Raw genomic sequence first — 23326 nt, forward strand, 5'->3', positions numbered from 1 at the left:
CTTCTGGATTTTCAGTTGAGCAGCCTCAAATCAGCTGTGCATGATAACATCCCAGACGTGTATTGGTTGAAAATGAGTGGCTTGGAACCGATAGTCGCTACGTATAGCACAGAATCATTGCAATTCCGTGAAGCAGTAAGGCTCTTACACCAGATTATAAGCGAAGTGAGTACTTTTTCTTTACTTTCTGTGTTTTTGCTTTACTGATATGAAAAGGACTATTAATATTAATCCCATTTGTATGTTTCTACTTAATTTGATACTGGTCTCATATCACACAGCATCAACAACATAGCTGCTTCTGAAAAATTCTTATGTCTCCTGAATTTTGATTTTGTTTTTTGATTGAGGAAAAATCCCTACATTTAAAGGGGAAAAATTACCTCTCAAAGAGAATTTACTCTGGAAAAAACAGTTGCTTCTGTTCTTTATCCCTAAAATGACGACACAAGTGTAATGCAAATTTTCTGTGTATCAGATCAATGAAAAATTTCATTTTCAGGGGGGGGGGGGGGAAAGACAAACTTTGTCAAACAGCCTGCATGAATTCAGCCTTTTGACATCCAAAATTGGCGAGATTTGATTTCAGAATTGGAATTAACCTAGTAGTAATTTAACCCACTGGTTGATGATGATTGGTAGAGATATGCATATTTATTTATAATTTATGAAATACATGCAATAACAGATACCCCAATTACCTGCAAAGTCAGGGAATCAGAAAATGGTCTGGGAAAACGTGAAATAGTCAAAATTCAGGGGAAATCTGAAGGGGGAAAGAAATTAAAAGGGTATAAATTCACATTTTGGTGGTTGATCTTCACTTTCTTCAATACAAGAGTAAAAGATTACCTTATCAATAATCTTTATCTGCGTCCCCCCCCCCCCCAGATCCCAACTGAGAAAAAATTTATTATGAATGAGCAAAATGTCTTATCGAATGAAAGATGGGACTATACCACTGAGCTATAGAGAAACTGGAGGGAGAACTTTGCGAGCCATCCCTACACTACTGCATCACACCCTTTTGAAGCGAAACGGGCAAAACACATTCCCTAAACTTAAAATGCAATGGAGAGGACATTGAAACTATTAGACTTATACATTACGTTTTTTCACTTTTTTTCATTTCTTTGATGTAAAATTCCTTTTTTTTTTCATTGTTAGGTAGAAACTGTCATGAGAAAAGTTTATGATGACAAAGTCATCGTTGCCATCATGAAAGTAGATGAAGTTCCACCATTACTTGGATATAAGAACCGGAAACTGTTAGAAATTGTTGAGGTAAGTTCTTTTTTTTGGTGTTTGTGTTAATTTCAAATTGCATCCTCCCACCAAAGTTGAACAAGCAACTGTAAATGTATTTTTCTGTTTTATATTTTTCCCCCAGTATTTTTTATTATTTTTTGATTCTTATATAATCTATCTATAGAAGTGTATCGTTTAATCACTAGAAAAAGAAGAAAACAATGAAGCTGGTTCTTTTAAATTCTGTTTCTGTGCACAATATGTGTAAAACGTGTAAAAAAATAACCTGTTGTGACTGAGTTGATTGGTGAATGGGCATAAAAAGGGAAACCAATTAAATTTACGATTATGAAATAATCATTTTGGGTTGTGTATTAGCATCAGTCAACAAAGAAAACGACCAACAAAAATTAATATAATTCACACAGAAGGGTTAACAATAACAAATTATTTTATTAAATTATCAAATAAAAAAAAGGATTATTGAAAGAGGAGATCCACATTCAACATATTATATTACTATTGAGAATATATCGTCTTGACATGTCGAATATTAATCTCGAAGTATCTCGATAAGTGATAAATGATTAGGAATTCTTGAATTGAAAGAGATAATTTCGACCAAATTGATAATACGGCATTCTCCACCAATTATCCATCTTTTGGATCCATCTCAGCTCTGTTCGTTCACTTCACCACAAGGTCTTACCTCGTTCTCCCTCCAATGTAACATTGCGAGCTGCAGACAGTGTTACACTATCCTGTGTGAAAGAAAAATGTAACAGCTGCCTTTTAGAATCAGTACCAAACTAGAGGTCATGGGGTGTAATTAATTAGCCCTTGGGCTAAAAAAATATAGTGGTATAAAAAATTGATTGATGAGATAGATGGTCGACCTGTGTGAAAAATCTGAGATATCTTAATTGGTGCTGCAGAACAAAAAGACGTGTCACCAATGTTGATTTGCATGCATAGGTCATGTATTCATTATAAAACTGCTGGCTGAATGAGTGAATGCTATTACTTGGCCACCAGACTTATTCCGTTGCTGAGATCTCTTCCAACCCAGCTTCATGGCAGAGTCTGGAACAAATTGTGTGTACCTGACAGTCTGCGTGCGTATCTAGTGTTGTGTTTGATTTTTCATTGCTGCCATCTATGTTTCAAATTGTGAGTGAAGTATAATGATTAAATATTTGTATTGAGTTCGTATACCAGAGTCTCGTTCGTCAAAATTTTGGAAGGTGGCAAAATTTCAGTTCGTGAGGAAACAACAGAGGCGAATTATAATAATTCAAAAAGCTACAACATCACATTTTGGCAAATATTGCTTACAAATTTGTCATCGCGAAATTTTGAAAAGTCATCTGAGCACAGATCTCAGAGATGTGGGTGGCTTGTGAGACGTAGGAATTACCAGACCCTTTTACTTTCAAACCGAGCACAAGTCCAGTCTTATCGCCATAGGTGATGTACTACTGAGTGAGTTGTGCCAGAAGTATGAGTAGTGTATTTAACAGTCCGAGTGTGTATTTGGTGTTGCGTCTGATCCTTCATTGCTGCCGTCAACATTTTGAATTGTGAGTGAAGTGCAATGATTGAATATTTGTACCATTATACGATACAAGGCCATAATGGGTAAAATGCCCATCGAGGTGGCTGAGAAAAAGATGCCCATAATGCCTGTTGTAGGACAGTTGCTATCTGTGGAGAGACTCTTCAACAGGGGAGATTAGCTTGCATTCGCGCCTCAAAATGGGGAACCACAGACAACAAATTTCAACTGACCACCTCTGTTTTATATCCTGTTTCAATGTCAACCATTAAAGATGTCAAACAATGGATAAAAAATAAACATTTGCGGCAATGGAACTCAAGACACACACAGGACTGCAGACATTCCAAACTGGCCTTGGAAACCCACCCGAATATTGCCAAAAAACTTATCTCACTGAACAGGAAACAAATTTGACAGGTTATACACAGATCATCACTGGCCATGCTAACCTAGCGAAACACCTACACAACTGTGGCTATGCAGGTTCAGTTATTTGTCTTGTGTGTGGAGAATAAGATGAAACTACTCCACTATGTGGAACAATTTCCCGCCTTTATCCCACGAAGGATCTACTTTGGTGGTCATCAGGTGACACTAATTGAAGTTGTAAATGCAGCCAGCATTTACAACCTGGTAAATTTTCTTAATTACACTAACCACCTGAATTCATGGTGAGTATCAATTCTCTGCTCTAACTTGAACTCTCGTGTGTTATTTTTCAATAACTTCATGTTGAGTTCCTGCCATATCCTTCGGAGACCTCCTCTGCTCCTTCTCTTAAAAAGGGTATCGCAGCCTCATATATTTTTGATATGGCCTTATCGGTTGCAGTTTTCATAATTTCCCACATACAGGGATTCAGTAAAATGGTAACAGATACTATGACTTTCGTTCCTAGAGTGGTTGCAAAACTCTGCGAATTTTCCACAGAATAATATTTCTTCATACCTACATGATCCACAACTCATGCTACATTATTTGGTGTTTGAGTAATGGGCAAAATTTGCCTAAGCTTTTCCCATATCGGAAACCAAAGGATGATGATGACGACAACCTCTGTGGTGCTAGTGGGATTCATACCTGGGTCCTTGTGATGTGCGTCCGTCAGTCACTATGACTACTCGACCACCACAGCAGCCAATTACCAGACTTTAACGAATTGAGAAAACTGTTATGCTGATTGTTGTCTCCACTTTGGTTGTGAGGGGGCGAGTAATCAAATTGCTCACTTCGAGCTGCAAATGTGACTTACTTGGCTTTACTGGCAAAAAACCCCAATGAGTGCCAGACCCATGACATAAAAAAAATTATTTTAAAATTGCATTCACTCACTTACTGTCAATCTGAAAAAAGAGCAGTGTCGAAAGATAGAGATAGACGACTTTTTCCTCAGTCCAATATATCAAGGAAACAGATATTTTCTGGATTTTATGCTGAGGTCAACTCAGAAAGAAAAGTCATCTGGTCCCGGCAAAGACCAAATGACTTTTCTTTCCGAATTCACCTCAGCATAAAAATCTAAAAAATATCTATTTCCTTGAGCAGTGTCTATACATTGACAAAGTATCATGCATAGCATTATACACCTTGGTCATTCTGTCAAAAACATTATCTGTTATTGCCACTTCGATCCTACAATAACGTAACTTTTATGAAGCTGACATTCTTTATGGTTATACAGTAAAACCTGTCTTCAACGGAATCGCAAGAGACCAAGATTTTTTTTTCCCATTGAACACAGGTTAATAGAGGTTCATAATGTCTAAAATAATGAAAAGATCTCATATAAAAATAAATTAATTGAAAAATGCAGTAAATGCGCGCGCGCGCACACACACACACACACATACACACACATACACACACACACACACTAAATGGTGCCGCATGCGGCATTACAGGTTCCGTATAAAGAGAGCTCAGACACGCTGAGATGATCAGTCATAGAAGATTTCACTGTTCAAACATGACCGCTATTAGTGTATAGTGAAATAAATTCCGGAAGTGATGTATTCCATAGAGGAACATGTGCTTATTGTGTTGGAGTACCACCGATTAAATCACAGCCCTACTGTCGAGTTATTGCATTGAACTATTCGACAATTAAAGGAAAAGGCATGGACTGGCCTCCGTATTCACCCGACCTCACCCCCTGCGACTACTTGGTGCTGGGCACACTGAAGGACATTGTTTACCGCAACAATCCTTTAACACTCGACCAGCTGGAGGAGACTATTTGTCAAACTTGTGTGTCGATTTCCGGTGACACACCACAGAGAGTCACTGACAGTTTCATTCTTTGTTTGCGACGTGTGTTGTGTGAAAGGTGCACACCTTGAATCGATTTTGATGTGAATGCAACAAGGGCTGCTTGCATTACCCACTATGTACAGCCTAATTATGCCACCTTCGGCCATCTATCACCGCACTTTGTTACTAAAATTATGAGGTTCCTGTATCAGATTCTTACATTTTTTTAAAATAAACATACCACTAGTTTCATGCATCTATCTATCACAGTTTCCAAGCTATTTAATTTCAAAGTTAGGGGTCCTTTGTGAAACACTCTGTACTTTAACATTAAGCTATATTCAGACCATTACATACATTAACTCTTCGTATCGCCGAATAGTAAGTAAAAAATTAAAAACAGCAGTGCAAATAAATTTTTTATTTTTTCGAGTGTTCAATTAAAGTTTTCTGTATGCAGTTCACGTCCTTTTGCTGCCTGACTTTCAGTAAACAGTTTTGTTTCAGAAACCATACACAAAAAAGTCATTAATGTCGCAAAGCAAAATTGCTGCAGTTCTTTCAAGGTTTTGACAGCATCTGTATAAAACTCCACCCTACACTGCTTTTTTAAAATCTTGTAACATTTATCTCATTTTTTATAAAATGACGTATCATTTTTTCATCTTTTTTTCTTTAAATTTTTTTAAAGAAAAGGGACTTTCTCTAAAATTTTCTATGTCTGTTGATGTCAGGTTCAGTTTGTACATTGTCATCTATGTTCATGTAATCCTCAGCTCTGCGATCATGGAAAACAGCTTGTATGCAATTTTGTACATCTTGCGTATCATTTGGAAATTCCATCCCCTGCACCGATTTCTCCCGTAGAAAGGCCTGCTTTTTTTGGGGGGGGGGGGGAATTAAAAATTTCAGGAAGCAGTGGTATTTCTACATATGGCTTATTAAAATGACAGCATTAGATATGGAAGCGGTTTTCTCTAATGTAGAGGTTGATGATGCAGAACCCACATTGGCAAGCAGAGATTGCGTAAAAAAAATTTGGTTATTTAATATTTTGTGCAATTCCTTTGGTCTATTGGTTTCAGGACCAGGTTAGCAGGAGGAGGTCTATTGGTTTGGGGACACTTGTAGTGTTTGTGTGAAATTTTCCGTTAAAAGCATACAATTTTTCTTTCCGTTTCCACGTTAAGCAGGTTCTGTTCAATCCAGGTTTTTTAATGTGTATTTTGGCATGGAAATCACGGGACTAAGATTTTTTTCCATTGACAGGTTTCCACTTAATACAGGTTCCGTTAAAGACATGTTTTACTGTATTTTGTTCTACAAACTACTACTATTACTGAAGTAGTGTATGTGTGCAGGCACCTTATAACATTCCTCTATGGAATTTCTAACAAATCCACCATGTGTGTTCTGCATCTAATTTGAAGTTTGTTTCTGAGCAATGTTTGGTTATTTGTGTGTGCAAGAAGTGCTGCCATCTGACTTTCAAATTCAGAAAAATCCCTAAAAGTCTTCAAATGCAGCTTTGAATGGAAAATCCCTGAAGAAAATACTGTTTCAGCCGTTGAGCAAGAGCAAGTGAAGTGGCTAATTACAGCTAAAAAATATCGGGACAGCGAAAAATACCTCCCGGAAAAATGGGACTTATATATAGTCATCCATTATATAGTCCCATTATCCGGGACCATATTTTTTCCGAAAAAAAAGGTCCCGGATTTTCCCTTTTGCACTGGTGAAATAAATTAAGAGAATTTGCATATTTTGTCAAATTTCATGAAAAGAACTGAACTGAATGTAAAACCACTGCTTCTAGACAAAAATGCAAATCTTGTAGCCTACGTCAAATAGGTAAGCGTACACGTGTGTGTAGGCGGAGCCAGTAGAGAAACAGGCTTTATAAGCGCGCGTAAGTTAAGATGCATTTCGTTCGCTAGCACACCTCGGCGAATTTCTTGTTATTTTTTGCAATCGGTTAATTTCAAATTGTAACAGTAAAAATGAGTAACCACCAACGTTTAGATGATGGAATGAGGTGGCGAATTATTGGGAGGCTAGAAGCAGGCCAATCTCAAGTCCAGATTTGTAGAGTTCAATTTGAGGCCCAGCGTCGTGTGTAACTTATGGAAACAGTTCCAGGATATCGGATCCATCGAGAGAAATCCTGGGCAAGGTCGTCCAAGAGCCATGACGCTCAGAGAACCCGTGTATCAAGGGTGACTGTTTCCAAAAGACTTAATGAGAGAGTGTTGTTTGCAAGAAGACCTGCTGTTTGCGTCCCGCTCACTTCTATGGACAGGAGAATCCATTTATCATGGTGCAGAGAGCATAGAGATTGGAGTATGGATCAATGTTCGACCGTTCTCTTCACTGATGAGTCCCGGTTCAGCCTAAGCACCGATTCTTGCTGTACCTTCATATGGAGAGAGCCAGGGACCCGCTACCTACCCTCCAATGTCAGCGAAATCGACCATTATGACTGAGGAGGTTTAATGGACTGGGCAGGCATCATGTTGTTTGGCCGCACACCTCTCCATGTCTTTGAAAGAGGCACTGTGACTGGTGTGAGGTATAGGGATGAGGTCTTGGAGCCCTATGTTCGCCTTGTCAGGGGTGCAGTTGGCCCTGAGTTCATTTTAATGGACGGTAACGTGAGGCTGCATAGAGCTCTTCTGCTCGACGATTTTCTAGAGAGTGAGGATATTCGCCGGATGGATTGCCAGCCAGATCTCCAGACCTTAACCCTATTGAGCATGTCTGGGACGCTCTGGGGAGGGCAATTGTAACTCGCAACCTCCCTCCGGGAACCATCCAGGGAATGAAAACAGCGTTGCTGAACGAGTGGGACCAATTGCCACAGGAAATGATAAACTGCCTTATTTCAAGTATGAAATCACGCTGCGAGACCTGTATATCTGTAAGAGGGGACCATACCCCCTATTAACCCATCTATTAACCAATTTTTTTGTTTATTTTCAACTGCTGTTTCATACCTTCTGACTCCAACAAGTGTTACGCACGATCATGTGTGTGTATTACAATTATTGAATGGTTATTTGTTTTGTGTTGTATCAATGTGGTAACAAAAGACTGGTTCCTTGTTTTCGGAGAACTAACTTTGATGTTTTGCGAAGAAGGTTAGCGGAAGTTTTCAAAGACCGGTTGGAATCAGTAGGGGTGGTAAGTCAATGGGAAGAATTTAGTACGAAGCTGTCCTCTGTTTTGCACGACGTCATACCCTTTGTTCGAAAAAAGCGTGTTTGTACATCACACCCTCTATGGTTCACGGATAGCGTGCGGAACCTTTATCTTGAAAAGAAAAGAGCATTCAGAGAGTATAAAAGTGGACGAGGTGACCTATCATTGTTTACTGATAAAAGAAGACTGTTGAAGAAAGCGATAAGGGATAGTAAAAAGCAAGTTGAATCTAGGTTGGCAGATAACATTGGCTCTGACCCAAAATCATTTTTTCGATACGTCAATAATGGATGTAAGGGGACAGTTGGCCCCCTCTCGATAGGAGGCTCAAAAGTAGAGAGCAATGTAGGCATGTGTAGTGCTTTCAATGACTTTTTCGCGTCGGTTTTTAATGGAGATAATGATATTCGATATACGGGTGTTGCATGGGGTAATAAAACGCTCAACGATATTCAAGTGGAAGACGTGGAGGTCCTAAATCTTCTAAGAAATGTATGTGCAAGCAAAGCACCAGGACCAGATGATATCTATCCCAGGGTTCTCAGGGAAGGTGCTAATGAATTGTTGGGGCCAGTCGCACAGATATACAGGAGTAGTGTTGCTGAGGGTATCGTCCCGAGAGATTGGAAACTGGCTAACGTTGTTCCGATATTTAAGAAGGGTAGTAGAGAAGTGGTGTCTAATTATCGTCCAGTGAGTTTGACGAGCTCCCTCTCGAAAATTTTGGAAATTATCATCAAAAGGCAGTTTGTGAAGTGGATAGACGAGAATAATGTATTGTCGGATAATCAGCATGGGTTCAGGAAGGGGAAGTCATGTGTAACTAACCTCCTTTGCTTCTATGATTACGTGACTAAGGCTTTGGGTAAGAGCAAAAATGTCGACGTTGTTTACCTTGATTTCCAGAAGGCATTCGATCGGGTCCAACATGGCAAACTCTTGAAGCGTTTACACGAGATTGGAATAGGGGGCAACTTGCTGAATTGGATAGAATCGTGGTTAAGAGATAGGTCGCAACGAGTTATGGTGAACGGGGAATTCTCTGGTTGAACAGACGTCACAAGTGGAGTTCCTCAGGGAAGTGTCCTTGGCCCCATACTTTTTTCACTTTTTATCGATAAACTCGATCAGGGTATCGATGGAATTACTAGCAAATTCGCAGATGATGTGAAGCTAATGGGGGTAATCGGGAATGAAAGCGATAAGGAGTTGCTCCAGACCAACTTAAACAAGATTGCAGCATGGGCAAATGAATGGAGCATGACGTTTAGTGTAGATAAGTGCATGGTCGCTCATTTTGGTTCGAACAACCCACGGTTCTCTTACGAGTTGAATGGTGTCACTATCCCGGATGCAACTAGAGTCACCGATTTGGGAATTCTCATTGACGAGCGACTTAAGTTTTCTGAACATTGTTCAGCGGTTGTCAAAAAATCGAATAGAATGCTTGGTCTCATTTTCAAAAAGGTCTCTTCGCGTTCTCCTAAAGTCATTCTTCCGCTTTTTCGAGGCTTAGTTCGTCCTGGACTGGAGTATGCTGTAAGGTTTTGGAGACCATACCTACAGAGGGACATAGACTTGGTTGAAGGGGTGCAGAGAAGAACTACGCGTGTCCTTATTGGCACACAGGGCTTGAGTTATGAAGAAAGACTTCATTTTTTGAATATGTTTACATTGGATGAACGCAGGTGTCGAGGAGATATGATCGAAGTGTTCAAAATTTTCAATGGGATGGATAGGATGGACCATGAACTTTTAGTACACCGCCAATCGACTGCTTTTACAAGGGGACACCAGTATCGATTGGTGAGGGACAATGCAAGGTTATGGTGTCGCAGGGAATTTTTCTCCAATAGGGTTGTTAATAAATGGAATAGCTTACCCCCGGAGGTAGTAAATTGTAACACAATTGACACGTTTAAAAAGAAATACGATAAACATGTTGGGGTAAATCGAGAAGCTATCCATTCTTAGAATAAGACAACCATAAGTATTCTTTATGGGCATTGTATAATATTTTATCATGTGTATATATTGTTTGTAATTTGTGTTAATTGCATTTTTAATTGGGTTGCTGTATTTTTGAAACATATGACAACCATATTTTTATGGGCATCTTTTTATCAGCCACCTCGTTGGGCATTTTGCCTGTTGTGGCGTTGTATTTGTATTTGTATTTGTATAATGTATGTACATATCAAATTACATTAAAATCGGTACAGTAGTTCTAGAGATAATCGACCAAGTCTGCAAATTCTCTTAATTTCGTACACCAGTGTATTTGTTTGACATGTTTTCTTTGATGGGAATGTGTCATCTACAGATTTTTCAAGTCTGTGAATTGGCACCTATGTGTGAAATTTAAAAACAAAATATTCATATGGCATTTTTTCCTTTTTTTATACTAGGAAAAGTTCTTTTTTTGTTTTTTTGAAATGACAGATTCGATATTTCATGACATGAAATGAATTCGCTCATTCAAAATAGATCTGAAACTGCTTCATTATTTTTTGTCTGTGCAAATGTGTACATGTGTTTTATTTGTTCTATACAGTAAATAAAAACTCTGTTACAACTAGGACTGACGATAGTAGGAGAAATTGCCGTTGTAACAGACTCCTCGTTATAGGCAATTTTTTTTGTCAGTGAGGTTATGGAAAGTTACTTATTCTGTATCATATGCATATTTACTACATCTATAGTCAAGGTTCGCACGGGTCGGGGAAAACAGGGAACTGTCAGGGGAAAAAAAATTTACTAAAAAAGAAAGGAAAACTCAGGGGAAATCAGGGAAAATGGTCCAAATCATTGCAATTTTTGTCTGATCGAAAGCAAAAAAAAAAAGAAAATTATTTCCTCAAAATTATAAACACACAGTAGATGCCATTTATTACTAGCAGGAGTAATATTATCATTTGGGTATTGTTATCACTTCTGTAAAGTAGTATAAAATGGACCAATATCATAACGTGAGAAAAAAAATTGTTTATAATTATCAAGAATTTTGTTTATGCTATCAATTTTTTTTCACTGAAAGTTTTATTTCGCATATTTGTAATCGTAAGGTTGAACCAGGCCTTTTCTCCATAAGTTATTATTAATTTGCAAGACTATGTAGTAGGTCAGAAGATTCCTTTCCCATACTCAGTTCACGATGTCAGCCGCTGTGGTGGTCGAGTGGTCATAATGATGGACTCGCGTCGCGAGGTCCTGGGTTCGAACTCCACTGTCGCCACAGTGGTGGTTGGCTGAGGCTGGTTTTCTGTAGTTCCCAACTTCCAGGCGCGAATGCGAGCCGATCTCCCCTTTAAAAAGTCTCGCCACAGAGCAACAGACCTACAAACAGTACAAATGTAATTCAATCGTAACACATCACTCACTGAAATATAGATGACAGCACTGAAAAATCAAACACAACACTCAGACTGTTAGGCACACACACACACAGTTACACTTCCGACACAACTCACTAGGTAGTAAATCCCCTATAGATGGTGATAGACCTGAGTTGTGCTTGGTTTGAAAGAAAAGAAACGTTCACAATGTCCTAATCAGATTGCAATAGCTGCTATGATCCATGGACGTGTAACGTTTTGCTTGCAATTTCTTTCCTGTAGTGAAGGCTTGTGTAAGTTAAAAAAACAAAAAAACTGCAGTTTAACAGTCAGTTTCTTTGAACTGACCGCATTCACAGTTCCTTAGCTGGAAGAGTTTTATAAGGGGATCTATGGAACCATGCGTTTTAAAAAGTATCATGATGCACATTAGACAGTTCCATTCAAACTCTTCACAATTTATGAATGAAAATGGAAAAAGGATTCTAACTTAAAAAAGGGGGGGGGGGAATCCCATTTTAGAACAATTAGAAAAAATTCTCGATTTAACATTTTGAAACTTGTTATGTGGGGGAAAAAATGGAGTTGTTCCATTTCTATATGTTCCATTTGACGAAACGACATCATTCTTAAAATCAGGACTTTTTGGATATAGTTATCAATCGATTATTTTTATCAGAAACCTGTGGTTCTTATGTGATCACATTAAGGGACGTGCACTGGACTACCAGGCCTTGACAAATAAAAAAAATAATTTAGGTACCAATCAAAATTTCTCTGGAGCTAAACAATTTTTTTTAGAAAAAATGGTGAAAAAAATCAATCCCCCTTCACTAAATGTTGGTGGGATCTCCAATTATTTCACAAGATAACCAGACAAATATGAAACGTCTGTATTTTACTATGTGCACCTTTTAAAACACACCCTTGCAGAGCGGAAACCATATTTCAACTCTGACTCTGTCCTCTTTTGGAAGATAGTTCTTTCCCCTAACCTTCCTTTATCGATTCATAAACACAACAAATCATGTTATGTGGTATAAGGCCATGGACAGGTAGTAAAAATATCCATACTGAAATAAAATAGATTTATTGCGGAACCTATTTTATTTTTTTCTCTGAAAAAATAATGGTGGTGAAAGGGTTCATTTTAATTCTGTAGGGGGAAAAAGGAGGTAGCTCCGAAATTAACTCTGTAGGCCAACAGCAGATATTTTTTATACAAATACAACACCACAACAGGCAAAATGCCAAACGAGCTGGCTGACAAAAAAGTTGCCCATAACAAGTATGGACGTCATATTTCTAAAATACAGGAACCCATTTAAAAATGCAGTTAATAAAAATTATAAACAATATATACATGTGATAAAATATTATACAATGCCCATAAAGAATACTTATGGTTGTCTTAATCTGAGTATGGATATAGAGCTTCTCGATTTACCCCAACATGTTTATCGTATTTCTTTTTAAACGTGCCAATTGTGTTACAATTTACTACCTCCGGGGGTAAGCTATTCCATTTATTAACAACCCTATTAAAGAAAAATTCCCTGCGACACCATAACCTGGAATTATCCCTTACCAAACGATACTGGCGTTCCCTTGTAAAAGCAATCGATTTACGGTGAATTAATAATTCATGGTCTATCCATCCCATTAAAAATTTTGAACACTTCGATCATATCCTCTCCCCCGACTGTTTATCCAGTGTAAACATATTCAAAAAATGAAATTTCTCATGGGGGGGGGGGGGGAGGGGGTATACTAACCTGAGATTTTTCCGGGTGTGGCTTATACGCTGCATCTGACCATTTTGTTGGTTGGCCCAGAAACAAAAAGTTGGCCACCCCTGCTCTACCACTTTTTCAGTTTGCGGCCAGATTAGCGTTGTTCCTACCGCTCTTGGGCCAAAAACTGGTAGTAAATACTGGGGCAATAGCGCACGCAAGATTTTCTGGGGGGGGGGGGTGGTCGATTTTATTGCAAAAATACACCATAATCTTGGTTCAAGGGGAGCAGGTTTAACCCGAAACTCCATTTTTTGCATACGCGATACGCCTATGTATAAGGATGAACATATGACCTGCATTGTATGAGGCTGCTTGTATTTTTGTCTGTCCCGACTTTTGTACACGGAAATGGCCAGTCGTTCCCTTGTTTTCAAAGCATTTTGCTTGGATTTTTTCTTTACTGAAGTCAAGGACACAGATTATTTTCCCAACGTATAAATTATTCATATTTTCGCACCTTTCATACGAAACCCTTGAATCAACCTCAAACCGATTTTACCATTATCGTGGGAGGGACAAATTGATAGCAGTGGATGAAGGAGACGTATCACTTAATCCCCATACCCAACTCAAAAAAGAATGTCATTGATTGATTGATTGACAATCGCCCACCGCATATTGGAATGGAAGAGGAGTCAGCACCACACACGAAACTGAATGAATCTAATACGGAATTCCATTCGAACGGACATCACGCAGGTGCCTCGTTCCCGGCGGCAAGGTGGCCGCCACGAGTTATCAGTGTCGGCATTAGCGAATATCACTTTGGGGACTATGAGCCACCCTTTACTCCCACTCATCATGACGAGCCATGATTGATGGGCGGTGGTTCGTAATAGATATAAAACGCCTCCCCCCCCCCCCCGAATCTATCCATTAATGCGGTGTTTCCGAACGCGCGTGTAAATGGTCCCGCCATGGAAAGGACTTAATGAATTGATTGATTCGATCGAGAGGATCTCCCGCGATGATTCCGAGTGGTCACGTGATCTCTGGTGATGGAATAAAGAAAGGGAGAGAGAAAGGAGTGTGTTGTTAGCATCTCTCTGTTTGATTCGGCGAAATCAAATCGTATGGCGATGGCGTCTATCTCCGAAACCGAACTAACATTTGCGGACACGTGGGCCCATGCGTTATACAGTCCCCTTATAACGAATATCCGCTTATAACGAAATTGGACACTACGAAGTATCAGTTAGACCTATAACGAATTTTTTTTTCCCGTCCTAGTGAACCTACAGCGCCAAAATATCGCTTTTAACGAATTGACATGTTTACGAATGTCGAATGTAACGGAAGTTTTCTGCAAGAAAATGTAATTTTTTCCATAGAATTAAGATTTATGGAAATCAGAAATTCTCTCTCAGAAACAAAGTCCGAACGTGAAGTACTTCTGTACTCACGTTCTGTACTCTTCCGGGAAAGGCTATGGGGGTGTGTCCTGTCAGCGTCGTCTATGGCTGGAATGGTGATCTCACAGTTATAGACAACGCTGGTTCTGTTCATTCCCAAGAACCCGCTTTGAATGAAGGGAACTAACTCTGTGAAACGGCGGTTTCGTTTGTGCCAGTGGTGTGTCACGCTTTGTGAACCGCCGCTGTGGTGGTCGAGTGGTCATAGTGGCGGAATCGCAACGTCAGGAACTGGGTTCGAACCCCACTAGTGGTCGGCTGAAGTTAGTTTTATGTGGCTCGTAACTTAGAGGCGCAAATGCGAGCCCATCATTCCCCTTTAAAAAGTATGATTTGCTGACTTTTGGAGATTTGCTTTACTCCAACGTGGCCCTGGGAATCATTTGATGTTGCCCGTGACCTCAAACCTGATATTGCTACAATGAACGAAGTGGCACATTTCCAGATCACTTAAGTGGCCCGCGACTTGTTTTCAAGCGAATGAAGTGAGATAGACTCGGAAGTTTGGGGGGGGGGGGAGGCACGATGGTGGTGATGTCAATTCATATATACATTAGATCAGTCGACTCTACCTTTGACGCTGAGAAGGGCAATGCCCACCGTATCTCCGCCCATGAAGTGGCCCGCACTCTCTAAACTGAGTTTTCATCTGATGTTCCGCAGAAACCTAGGATTCCATGAGAGCTTTTTTCTTGTGGGGGAGGGGGAAGGTTTCGCGGAACTGAAAGATGTATAATTTTTCTGTAATGGAAGATATACAGTCGAATCCCGTTATAACGAACGCCAAGAGACCGGAAGAATCACTTCGTTATAAAGGAATTCCAGGTTACCTAGCATTGTTCCTATGTAAACTTATTTGGGGAAATAGAAGGTGTTCGTTAAAATAAGATTTTCGCTATAACGGTATTCGTTAAAACGGGTTTCGACCGATTATATTAGGCCTTCATTATATTATTAAAGTTTGATAAAAGATCTTTCACGAAATTTGAAAAAAAAAACAAACAATGGAACCAATGCACTTATTGGTTGAATTTTTGAAATTTTTTTGTACAACTTTTATAGTGTAATGCGGCTTTTTTAGGCCGCGATTACACTATAAAAGTTTGATAAAAGGTCATTTATAAAACTTGAAAAATTCAACCAATAAGGTAATCAGTTACATTTGAGCTAGTGTAACCAATATTAATATTGGTGGGTTTTTTCAGAGTTTTGTAAAAGATCTTTTATAAAACTTTTATAAAGCTTGAAAAATGCAGCCAATAAGTGCGTTGGGCACATTGGAATGAACGTAACCGATGCTCTTATCGGTTGTTTTTTTCACGTTTCGTAAACGGTATTTTATCAAACTTTTATAGTGTAATCCCGGCTTTAGAGAAACGTTCATCTTTGTTTCTGTTCCGTGAAAAACGAAAAACGCTGGAAACCGCCGCCTTATAGTTATAATAAGGTAGTTTTTGTGCTATTTGGCGCAGTTTCTTCAATTTCCATGCACGCCAATCTCGCGATGGTGGGAGGTGCGGGGATGAAGCAAACTTTCAAAATGACGCCAAGTGACAATTTTTTTTTTTTTCACATTCCCTCCCAGAAATAAAGCAAAATTTGTTTCGGCCATCGCTTTTTACACATTTTTTTCCCGCAGATTTTCTCTTCTCCCTCCCGGGAGAGGGCGCAATACGGGAGCGTTTGTAGCAGGGGTGGGGGTTATTACCAGGAGCCAACAAGATAGATGCGTCCGCTCGCGGACGTGACTAAACGTCGTCGCCGGTGGATGGGAAGGGAGGAAGGAGCGGACGAGGGGGTGGTGGTGAAAGGCAGATGCTTTTAGTGACAATGCGACGCGATATTTCGCGGACGACTTGCCATCACGGGCGGCTCCGAATCGTAAGTGAGAGAGAGCGAGAGATACCCTTTTACCTACCAACGACCCGGGGGAAATCATCTAATCTGCGAAGTCATACGAGGTGTCACGGCATCGAGTGGAACATAAGTCACCCGGCGCAATATGGAACGCAACAGTCCGCACCATCCCCGCTCTCTCACACTATTGGGCAAAAAGCCCTAGAACGGTGGGGGCCCCCTCGGTGCTGGAAATTCAGAGAGAGATAGAGAGAGAGAGAGATAGAATGCTCCGAATCGCTCGGCCGCATCGGGATTTAAACGCATCTTGTAAGCGCGCTTGTCACTAAACGGCAAAACGATTAGAGGAGATATGATGGGAGCCTTTTTTCCCGAGCATTTCCACAATGTCTCCTAGTCCTTTTTCTTTTCTCCTTTAGCGCCATCTTTTCCCCTCCCTCCCTTCTCTCTCGAGAAATCACGGGAAAACTGTTATGATATCACTAAGACATAAGTGATTCTTATGGAAGATCACTGGGGTTGTGTGTTTCCTCAGATTGGAACGGAATAGGCGAAAAATAGTGTTTTTTTTTTTTTGGTTCGAATTGCACAGACCAGGGATGGGCTCAACCTTTCCGAAGAGTGCGGGGCCCACTTGAGTGATTTGAAAACCTCTGTCGCGGACCACTTGAATGATTTGGTGATCTTTTCACGCTGGGTTTCGATAAACGGATGCGGGCCGCAATCAAAGAGAATGGAATCGCGAGTGAATGTTTTTTTACATTTTACATTGCACAGTGAAAAATTAAACCGAAACCAACTTAATGTTTTCAAATGGTACCTATCTCCAGGTTAAATAGTAGTAAAATTTTTGACTTCGGGCTCTTTGAATTCATGGTAGAAGTTACAATCGAAGGGCCCCACTGTTTAATCCACCAGCACATTGAAACGAGACCAAACGGTATAACTACTGTCAGACCTGCCAACCTTCACAAGGTAAAAATCCTGCAATTCGCTCATAGAAATCCGGCAAACGTACTTTTGCATGTTATATATTTGTCATTTTATTGTCATGAGGAGAACCTACACCAGACATCTTCAACCCGTTGCTCGCGAGCACTACGGTGCTCCCTGTAGCACCCAGAGTGCTCGATGCTCGTGTCCGATTTGGTGCTCGCGAGCACTTGATCAACTTCCCAATTATGCACCTGTCACAAATTGCATTAAAGGATTGAAACCATCCTGATTCCCATGCATGCATGTGATCAAACTTGGAGTAAGGGTGCTCTTCTTTTGATGATGGGTAAAGGCAGTGCTCGCGATTAGAAAAAGGTTGAAGTCCTCCGACCTACACACAGACGTTCCAACTTTTGGTATCCAGAAATCCGGAGATTCTCGCGAGCAGGGTACCGCGGACCCGATCCAAAAAATGTTGCGATAATTTTTTTTAAAAATCAATTGAGGAAAAAGTGCCCCCCCCCTTCCCAGGCAGGTCTTGGGTGACCCCTTAGCAGAATATAATCTATATAACGGGTGGTATCAGGGATTAGTATATCTTGGGTAACAACGACCGTGTCCTTTGTTCCCGATATTGGAGTCAAACCCGAACAATTTTTGCCCATAAACGATTTAAAACACAGACGTAATAATCACCATTCACAGTTCGCCCTTCTGGTAAGAATTCCTTATGGATAATTCCTTTATAGAATCAAAGAAATCAGTGAGCAGCGTCTTGATTCGGCTCTTCTGCAAGCACGCTTTTTTCGATATCGGAGATCTTGGACCCTTCCATTCCGAGCTTTGGCGGTTTGTAAGTGCCTCATATTGAAAGCACCATGTCTCATCACCTGTTGCAATGGTTGGCATGAAGTCTGGATTCGTATTAGGAGCTCTTTGCAAATCTCTGCTGTGTTCCATTTTGCAATTTTTTTGATTGTCCGTCAGTGTGTGTGGTGGTGCTAAGCGGGAACAGACCTTCCGTTTGTCCAAATTTTCCGTTAAAATCAGATGAACGGTGGATTTAGGAATTTCTGAGAGCTCCTCAATCAGCCTGGTAGACGCACAGCGGCCATTTCGAAGAATTTCTGCCACTTTTTGAACATTTTCTTCAATTCAAACAGTCAATGATGGTCCTGGCCTAGGGTCACCTCCAGTATTCTCTCTCCCATCACGAAATCTTGCATACCATTTGAAAACGTTCTTTCGACTCATTGATTCATCACCATGAACAGTCTGCATCATTTTAAAAGTTTCTGTGGCACTTTTGCCTAATATTAAACAAAACTTAATGTTGGCGCGTTGCTCCATTGCTCCTTTTGCGACCTAGATTCAGAAGGTACTACTACTTCACCAAACACCAACTCTGGCCATATCGCTATATTGCAATTTACTGCCATTAGTGATGGGTTGGAAGTGAAGGCGCTGTCTATCGGTGGTCGCCTCGAGTTGGGTAGGGAAAATATCTTATCTATATCCTCCCTTGGGTTCGAACCCGGGACCCTGAAAACAACCTTCACGATGGTAGACGAACATCTTAGTACCGTGCCACTCGGGCACACGGAAGGTACTGTCAATTGTCGCGTGATTATAAATGAACTAGCGATGCTAGCTTTTTGTTCCATCGCCCCCCTCCCCCAATTCAAGCCCACCCATAGGATCCTATTATAAACCCATAGTTTCTACCGTCCCCTGAATATTTTCATTGCCCCCATGGGCCGATATTTCCCTCCCTAAGAAACAGTGTTCTAAATCAGCGGTTCTCAACTTTTTTTTGACTCGGGAGCCCTTTCAAATACAAATACAACACCACAATAGGCAAAATGCCCAGCGAGGTGGCTGAGAAAAAGATGCCCATAAAAATATGGATGTCTTATATTTCAAAATACAGCAACCCAATTAAAAATGCAATTACAAACAATATATACACATGATAAAATATTATACAATAACCATAAAGAATACTTATGGTTGTCTTATTCTAAGTATGGATCGAGCTTCTCGATTTACCCCAACATGTTTATCGTACTTCTTTTTAAACGTGTCAATTGTGTTACAATTTACTACCTCCGGGGGTAAGCTATTCCATTTATTGACAACCCTATTAGAGAAAAATTCCCTGCGACGCAATATCAAGTAAAAAAAATTCTATGGCGGAGCCCCGTAGACCAATTTTTTTAATTATTCATCAAAGTTACTGACTTATTTTTACTATTTAAAAATATTTACAACTATGTTTTTTAAATTTTATTGATTCTTTTTAGTTTCTTCGAGCGGCCGCGGAGCCCCTGGAGAAGGGAGCCCCGGTTGAGAACCGCTGGTCTAGATCGACCTTATAATTTGTTTTTTCATTATAAATTTAGTTTTAACGAAATTCAATAAGTAGAAAAAAGGCAGGGCCGTCATTTCAACTTTTTCCGGGGGGGGGGCGAAGAACATGTACTCAATGTATGTATATATATACACAATTTTTAGTGTATTTTCAAAAGCCGGGGGGGGGGAAGCAACGGCCCCCTCCTTACCTCCCCCTAATGACGGGCCCTGAAAAAAGGGTCTCTCACCTGGATGAGGGAAGTGGTCCTGGATAAGACAAAGGGGGTGGGGGCACGAGCGAAAAAAAAGAAAAATTGAGAAACACAGCACCACACAATGAATTCGTATTCGAACTTTTGGAATCAGCGATCCCCCTTTGCCAAATTCTGCCAACGCACAGATCCCAGAGAGGGGGATGCGCGGAGAGAGCCGGGGGTCCACGACGAAAATAAAAGACAAATTAGTGAAACATACGGACGTGGGGGAGGAAGGGGAGAGGGTTAATACAATAAGCCTCTTAAACGCTTTTATCCATTTCTTCGCAATTAAATAAAAGCGTATCTGCCTCGCTCATATTCCAGGACTCTTAAGAAAAGAGGAGGAAAAACCTAATCCCCTCTGTTCTCCGTGCGCAAAGAACAAAAATAAATAACATAATGCGTAATAAAATAAGTAATTCGTTCTCATCTTCGGGAAGCTGCTGCAAACCAACACGAAACGACAACATCAAAGAAGTTAACAACGCTTAATCGAATCAAAACGGCAAAAGGAATGAAAAAACAACTTAATTCCCATTTTTTTCCTTCCCCTCCCTTACGAGTAAGAAAAGGTTCTTATGCTATATATAAGGGGGTTGGGGGGAGGATAGGTAACTCACAGCCTACTACGTTCGAAGAAGAATGGAGGGGCAAAAAATCCTATGCTAAACAGGAGGGGTAAAAAAAAACGGGAGTTATTTAATAAAAGGATCAGGCAAATGGTTATTTGGGAGGAGGAGAAAAAAAAAATGCATTTGAAAAGGGAAAATTTTTTTCCCCCTCCCCGGGAAATTTTGGGATCGAGGGAGGAGGGGAAAAAAAATGCAGGAATTTAATAAAACATTATCGAAACGGAATTTCACCCAATTAAAGATCGTTTATCCTATTCTGTTATTGACTATCATGTGGAGGGTGGAGGAAAGAAGACTATAGGGGAGGGGGGGGGGCAGTATATTATATAGTACTACTTAATGAACGGATTCACGTGAGTAGTAGTTGCTGGGGTCGTGGACGAGAGCCCTACGGGGGTCTGTTCCGTAGAAAGTGCCGTTAATTCGCGAGACTTCGGAACTGGGGGGGTGGGGCGGCGGCGGCGACGAACTGCCGATAAACCGTTTTAAGAGGCGCACAAATGAAACGATCCTCCGAAAAGGTGGTAATGAAGTTGACGAACGGAAACTCGTCGACGAAATAATTGCGAAAATCGCCCCCGGGGGTGGTGATTATTATTATGTAGAGAAGCAGTGGCGAATCGCCCCGCCGGTATTGCGAAAGACGGAAGGTGACAAAGACTAGGAATGATGGGATACCTTAAATTTTTGCAAATAGCCAATCGCGACTTTTCCAAAAAGAAAGTTCCATTCATTCTACAATTGTTAAAGTTAGGGCCATACTCTCAATATGCGAACGCATGTTGTGACCAATTTTGGAAAGTATTGGGGTGAGGTTGGTCACAAGTGTAGCCTCGTTTTATGTTGATTGTGCAGGAGACTTCCACATCACTCGTCAGGTTTCGAACTCTTGATTTCTTGAACTGCTGTCCTGCGAGGAGAGAAAAACACTGGTGAAAACTATATAAAAGGGGAGCTACGCTAGGTAATTAAGGGGAGGGGGCACAAAGAGCTGTTAAAAGAAATTAAGCTTTTTTGAATGAAATATGAAGTGGGGAAAGTGTGTAACATTACCTTCGGAATCTAGCAGAGTTGCCCCATAGAACTCGGACTATCCAAACTCGTGGATGACCCCTGGGGCCTCATGCTCATAGAAGGTCTACATGATGAGACCTGATAATATCATCTATATTAACTGCTACTTCAAGTTAAATATCGGGTCCCCTGACGGTGAGACGGCGCAGCATGGGGAACCCCCCCCCCCCACACACACACACAAAAAAAGCTCACTGGACTCTCGCTCAGAGTGGGCGCGGATCCAGGATATGTAGGGATGGATGATTTATTCTGTAGATTCGTTGTAGTGGTCGAACCATAGCCGCTGTGGTGGTCGAGTAGTTATAGTGCCGGACTCGCGATGCGAGGATCCGGGTTCGAACCCCCAGTGGTGGTCGGCTGAAGTTGGTTTTGTGTGGTTCGCAACTTCAAGGCGCAAATGCGAGCCGATCTCCCCGTTAACAAGTCTCGCCACAGAGAGCAACAGTCCTACAACGGTAAATCATTCAACCATAACACTTCACTCATAAAACTGGGGGCAGATGACAGCACTACACATAACAAGCATTACACCGAAACAAACTTTACGTCAGGTTGCACTACACGCACATTCCCGCATGTACCGATTCGTTGGGGGGTTCTGCGGGGGGGGGGGGCGGGGTGCATGTGTGGTGTAGCAGTAGTAGGTAGGGCCTCCAAAAAAAATGGCTCGGGGATCCATGATGTTCTTAAGTCAGCCACCTCGTTGGGCAGTTTGCCTGTTGTGGCGTTGTATTTGTATGTGTATAGTTCCCGTATTTTACGAAACAGACCAACTTCTTCCCATATAATTTGGCCCTTAGTAGAGCTGACATAACCCCGAATCGAGTGCTAGGGTTTAGTGGTTCCCTTTCTCTTGATTTCCCTCGTTCAGCTTTTGTTGAATATACAGATCCGTAACCTTCAGACGACCCGAGGGTTAACATGACACATACGTGAGATCGATACAGTTTATATTCATATGATTATATTGACCAAAAATACCCGACGCTGCCCTCCATATATTGAAAGCATTGAAGAAGTGACAAACATTTAGTGAAGTGGCATTTCAAAAGGATAAACATGTCAAACGCATCGTTAAGGAACGAAGGGGTAACCAAAGCAGGCATTCCGAAAGTTATTGTTGAGATCCAAGAACCATTGTTGCCCGACAGTTTTTTTGACCGTTTCGGGCGTTTGCCCCAGACTAACTTTTAAAGTAGCCTATCGTTCTATACGGGTCAGGTTTGGTGTGCAGGGTGGATACTAGCGACTGCCCAATAGTTATACACGTGATTCCTTGTAAAAAAATCTAATACTGAAAAGTGTTTTCCGTTTTAGGATCGGATGAATATTAAGGGAGTTATAACGTTTGAAATTTTGTGACGTGTCAGTTTTGTAACGGTCAGTTACGCGCCAAACACCCAACGGAAGTAAAAAAT

General features: G+C 40.7%; 1 protein-coding gene across 1 annotated transcript in view; it reads left to right on the top strand.

Annotated features, from left to right (window-relative positions):
• ATP6AP2 (ATPase H(+)-transporting accessory protein 2) overlaps window positions 1–23326 on the top strand; it is a 52460-nt gene that overhangs the window by 23703 nt on the left and 5431 nt on the right. The window contains exons 6-7 of the mRNA XM_089254380.1: window positions 16–165; window positions 1168–1284. Of these exons, the coding sequence (XP_089110506.1) occupies window positions 16–165; window positions 1168–1284 (267 nt within the window). The remainder of the gene's footprint in view (window positions 1–15; window positions 166–1167; window positions 1285–23326) is intronic.

The sequence above is a fragment of the Pholcus phalangioides genome, unplaced genomic scaffold (genome assembly GCF_987345545.1).
Source record: "Pholcus phalangioides strain wild (caught in Gottingen) unplaced genomic scaffold, Ppha-v1.0 ptg000041l_1, whole genome shotgun sequence".
NCBI classification, from domain to species: Eukaryota; Metazoa; Arthropoda; class Arachnida; order Araneae; family Pholcidae; genus Pholcus; species Pholcus phalangioides.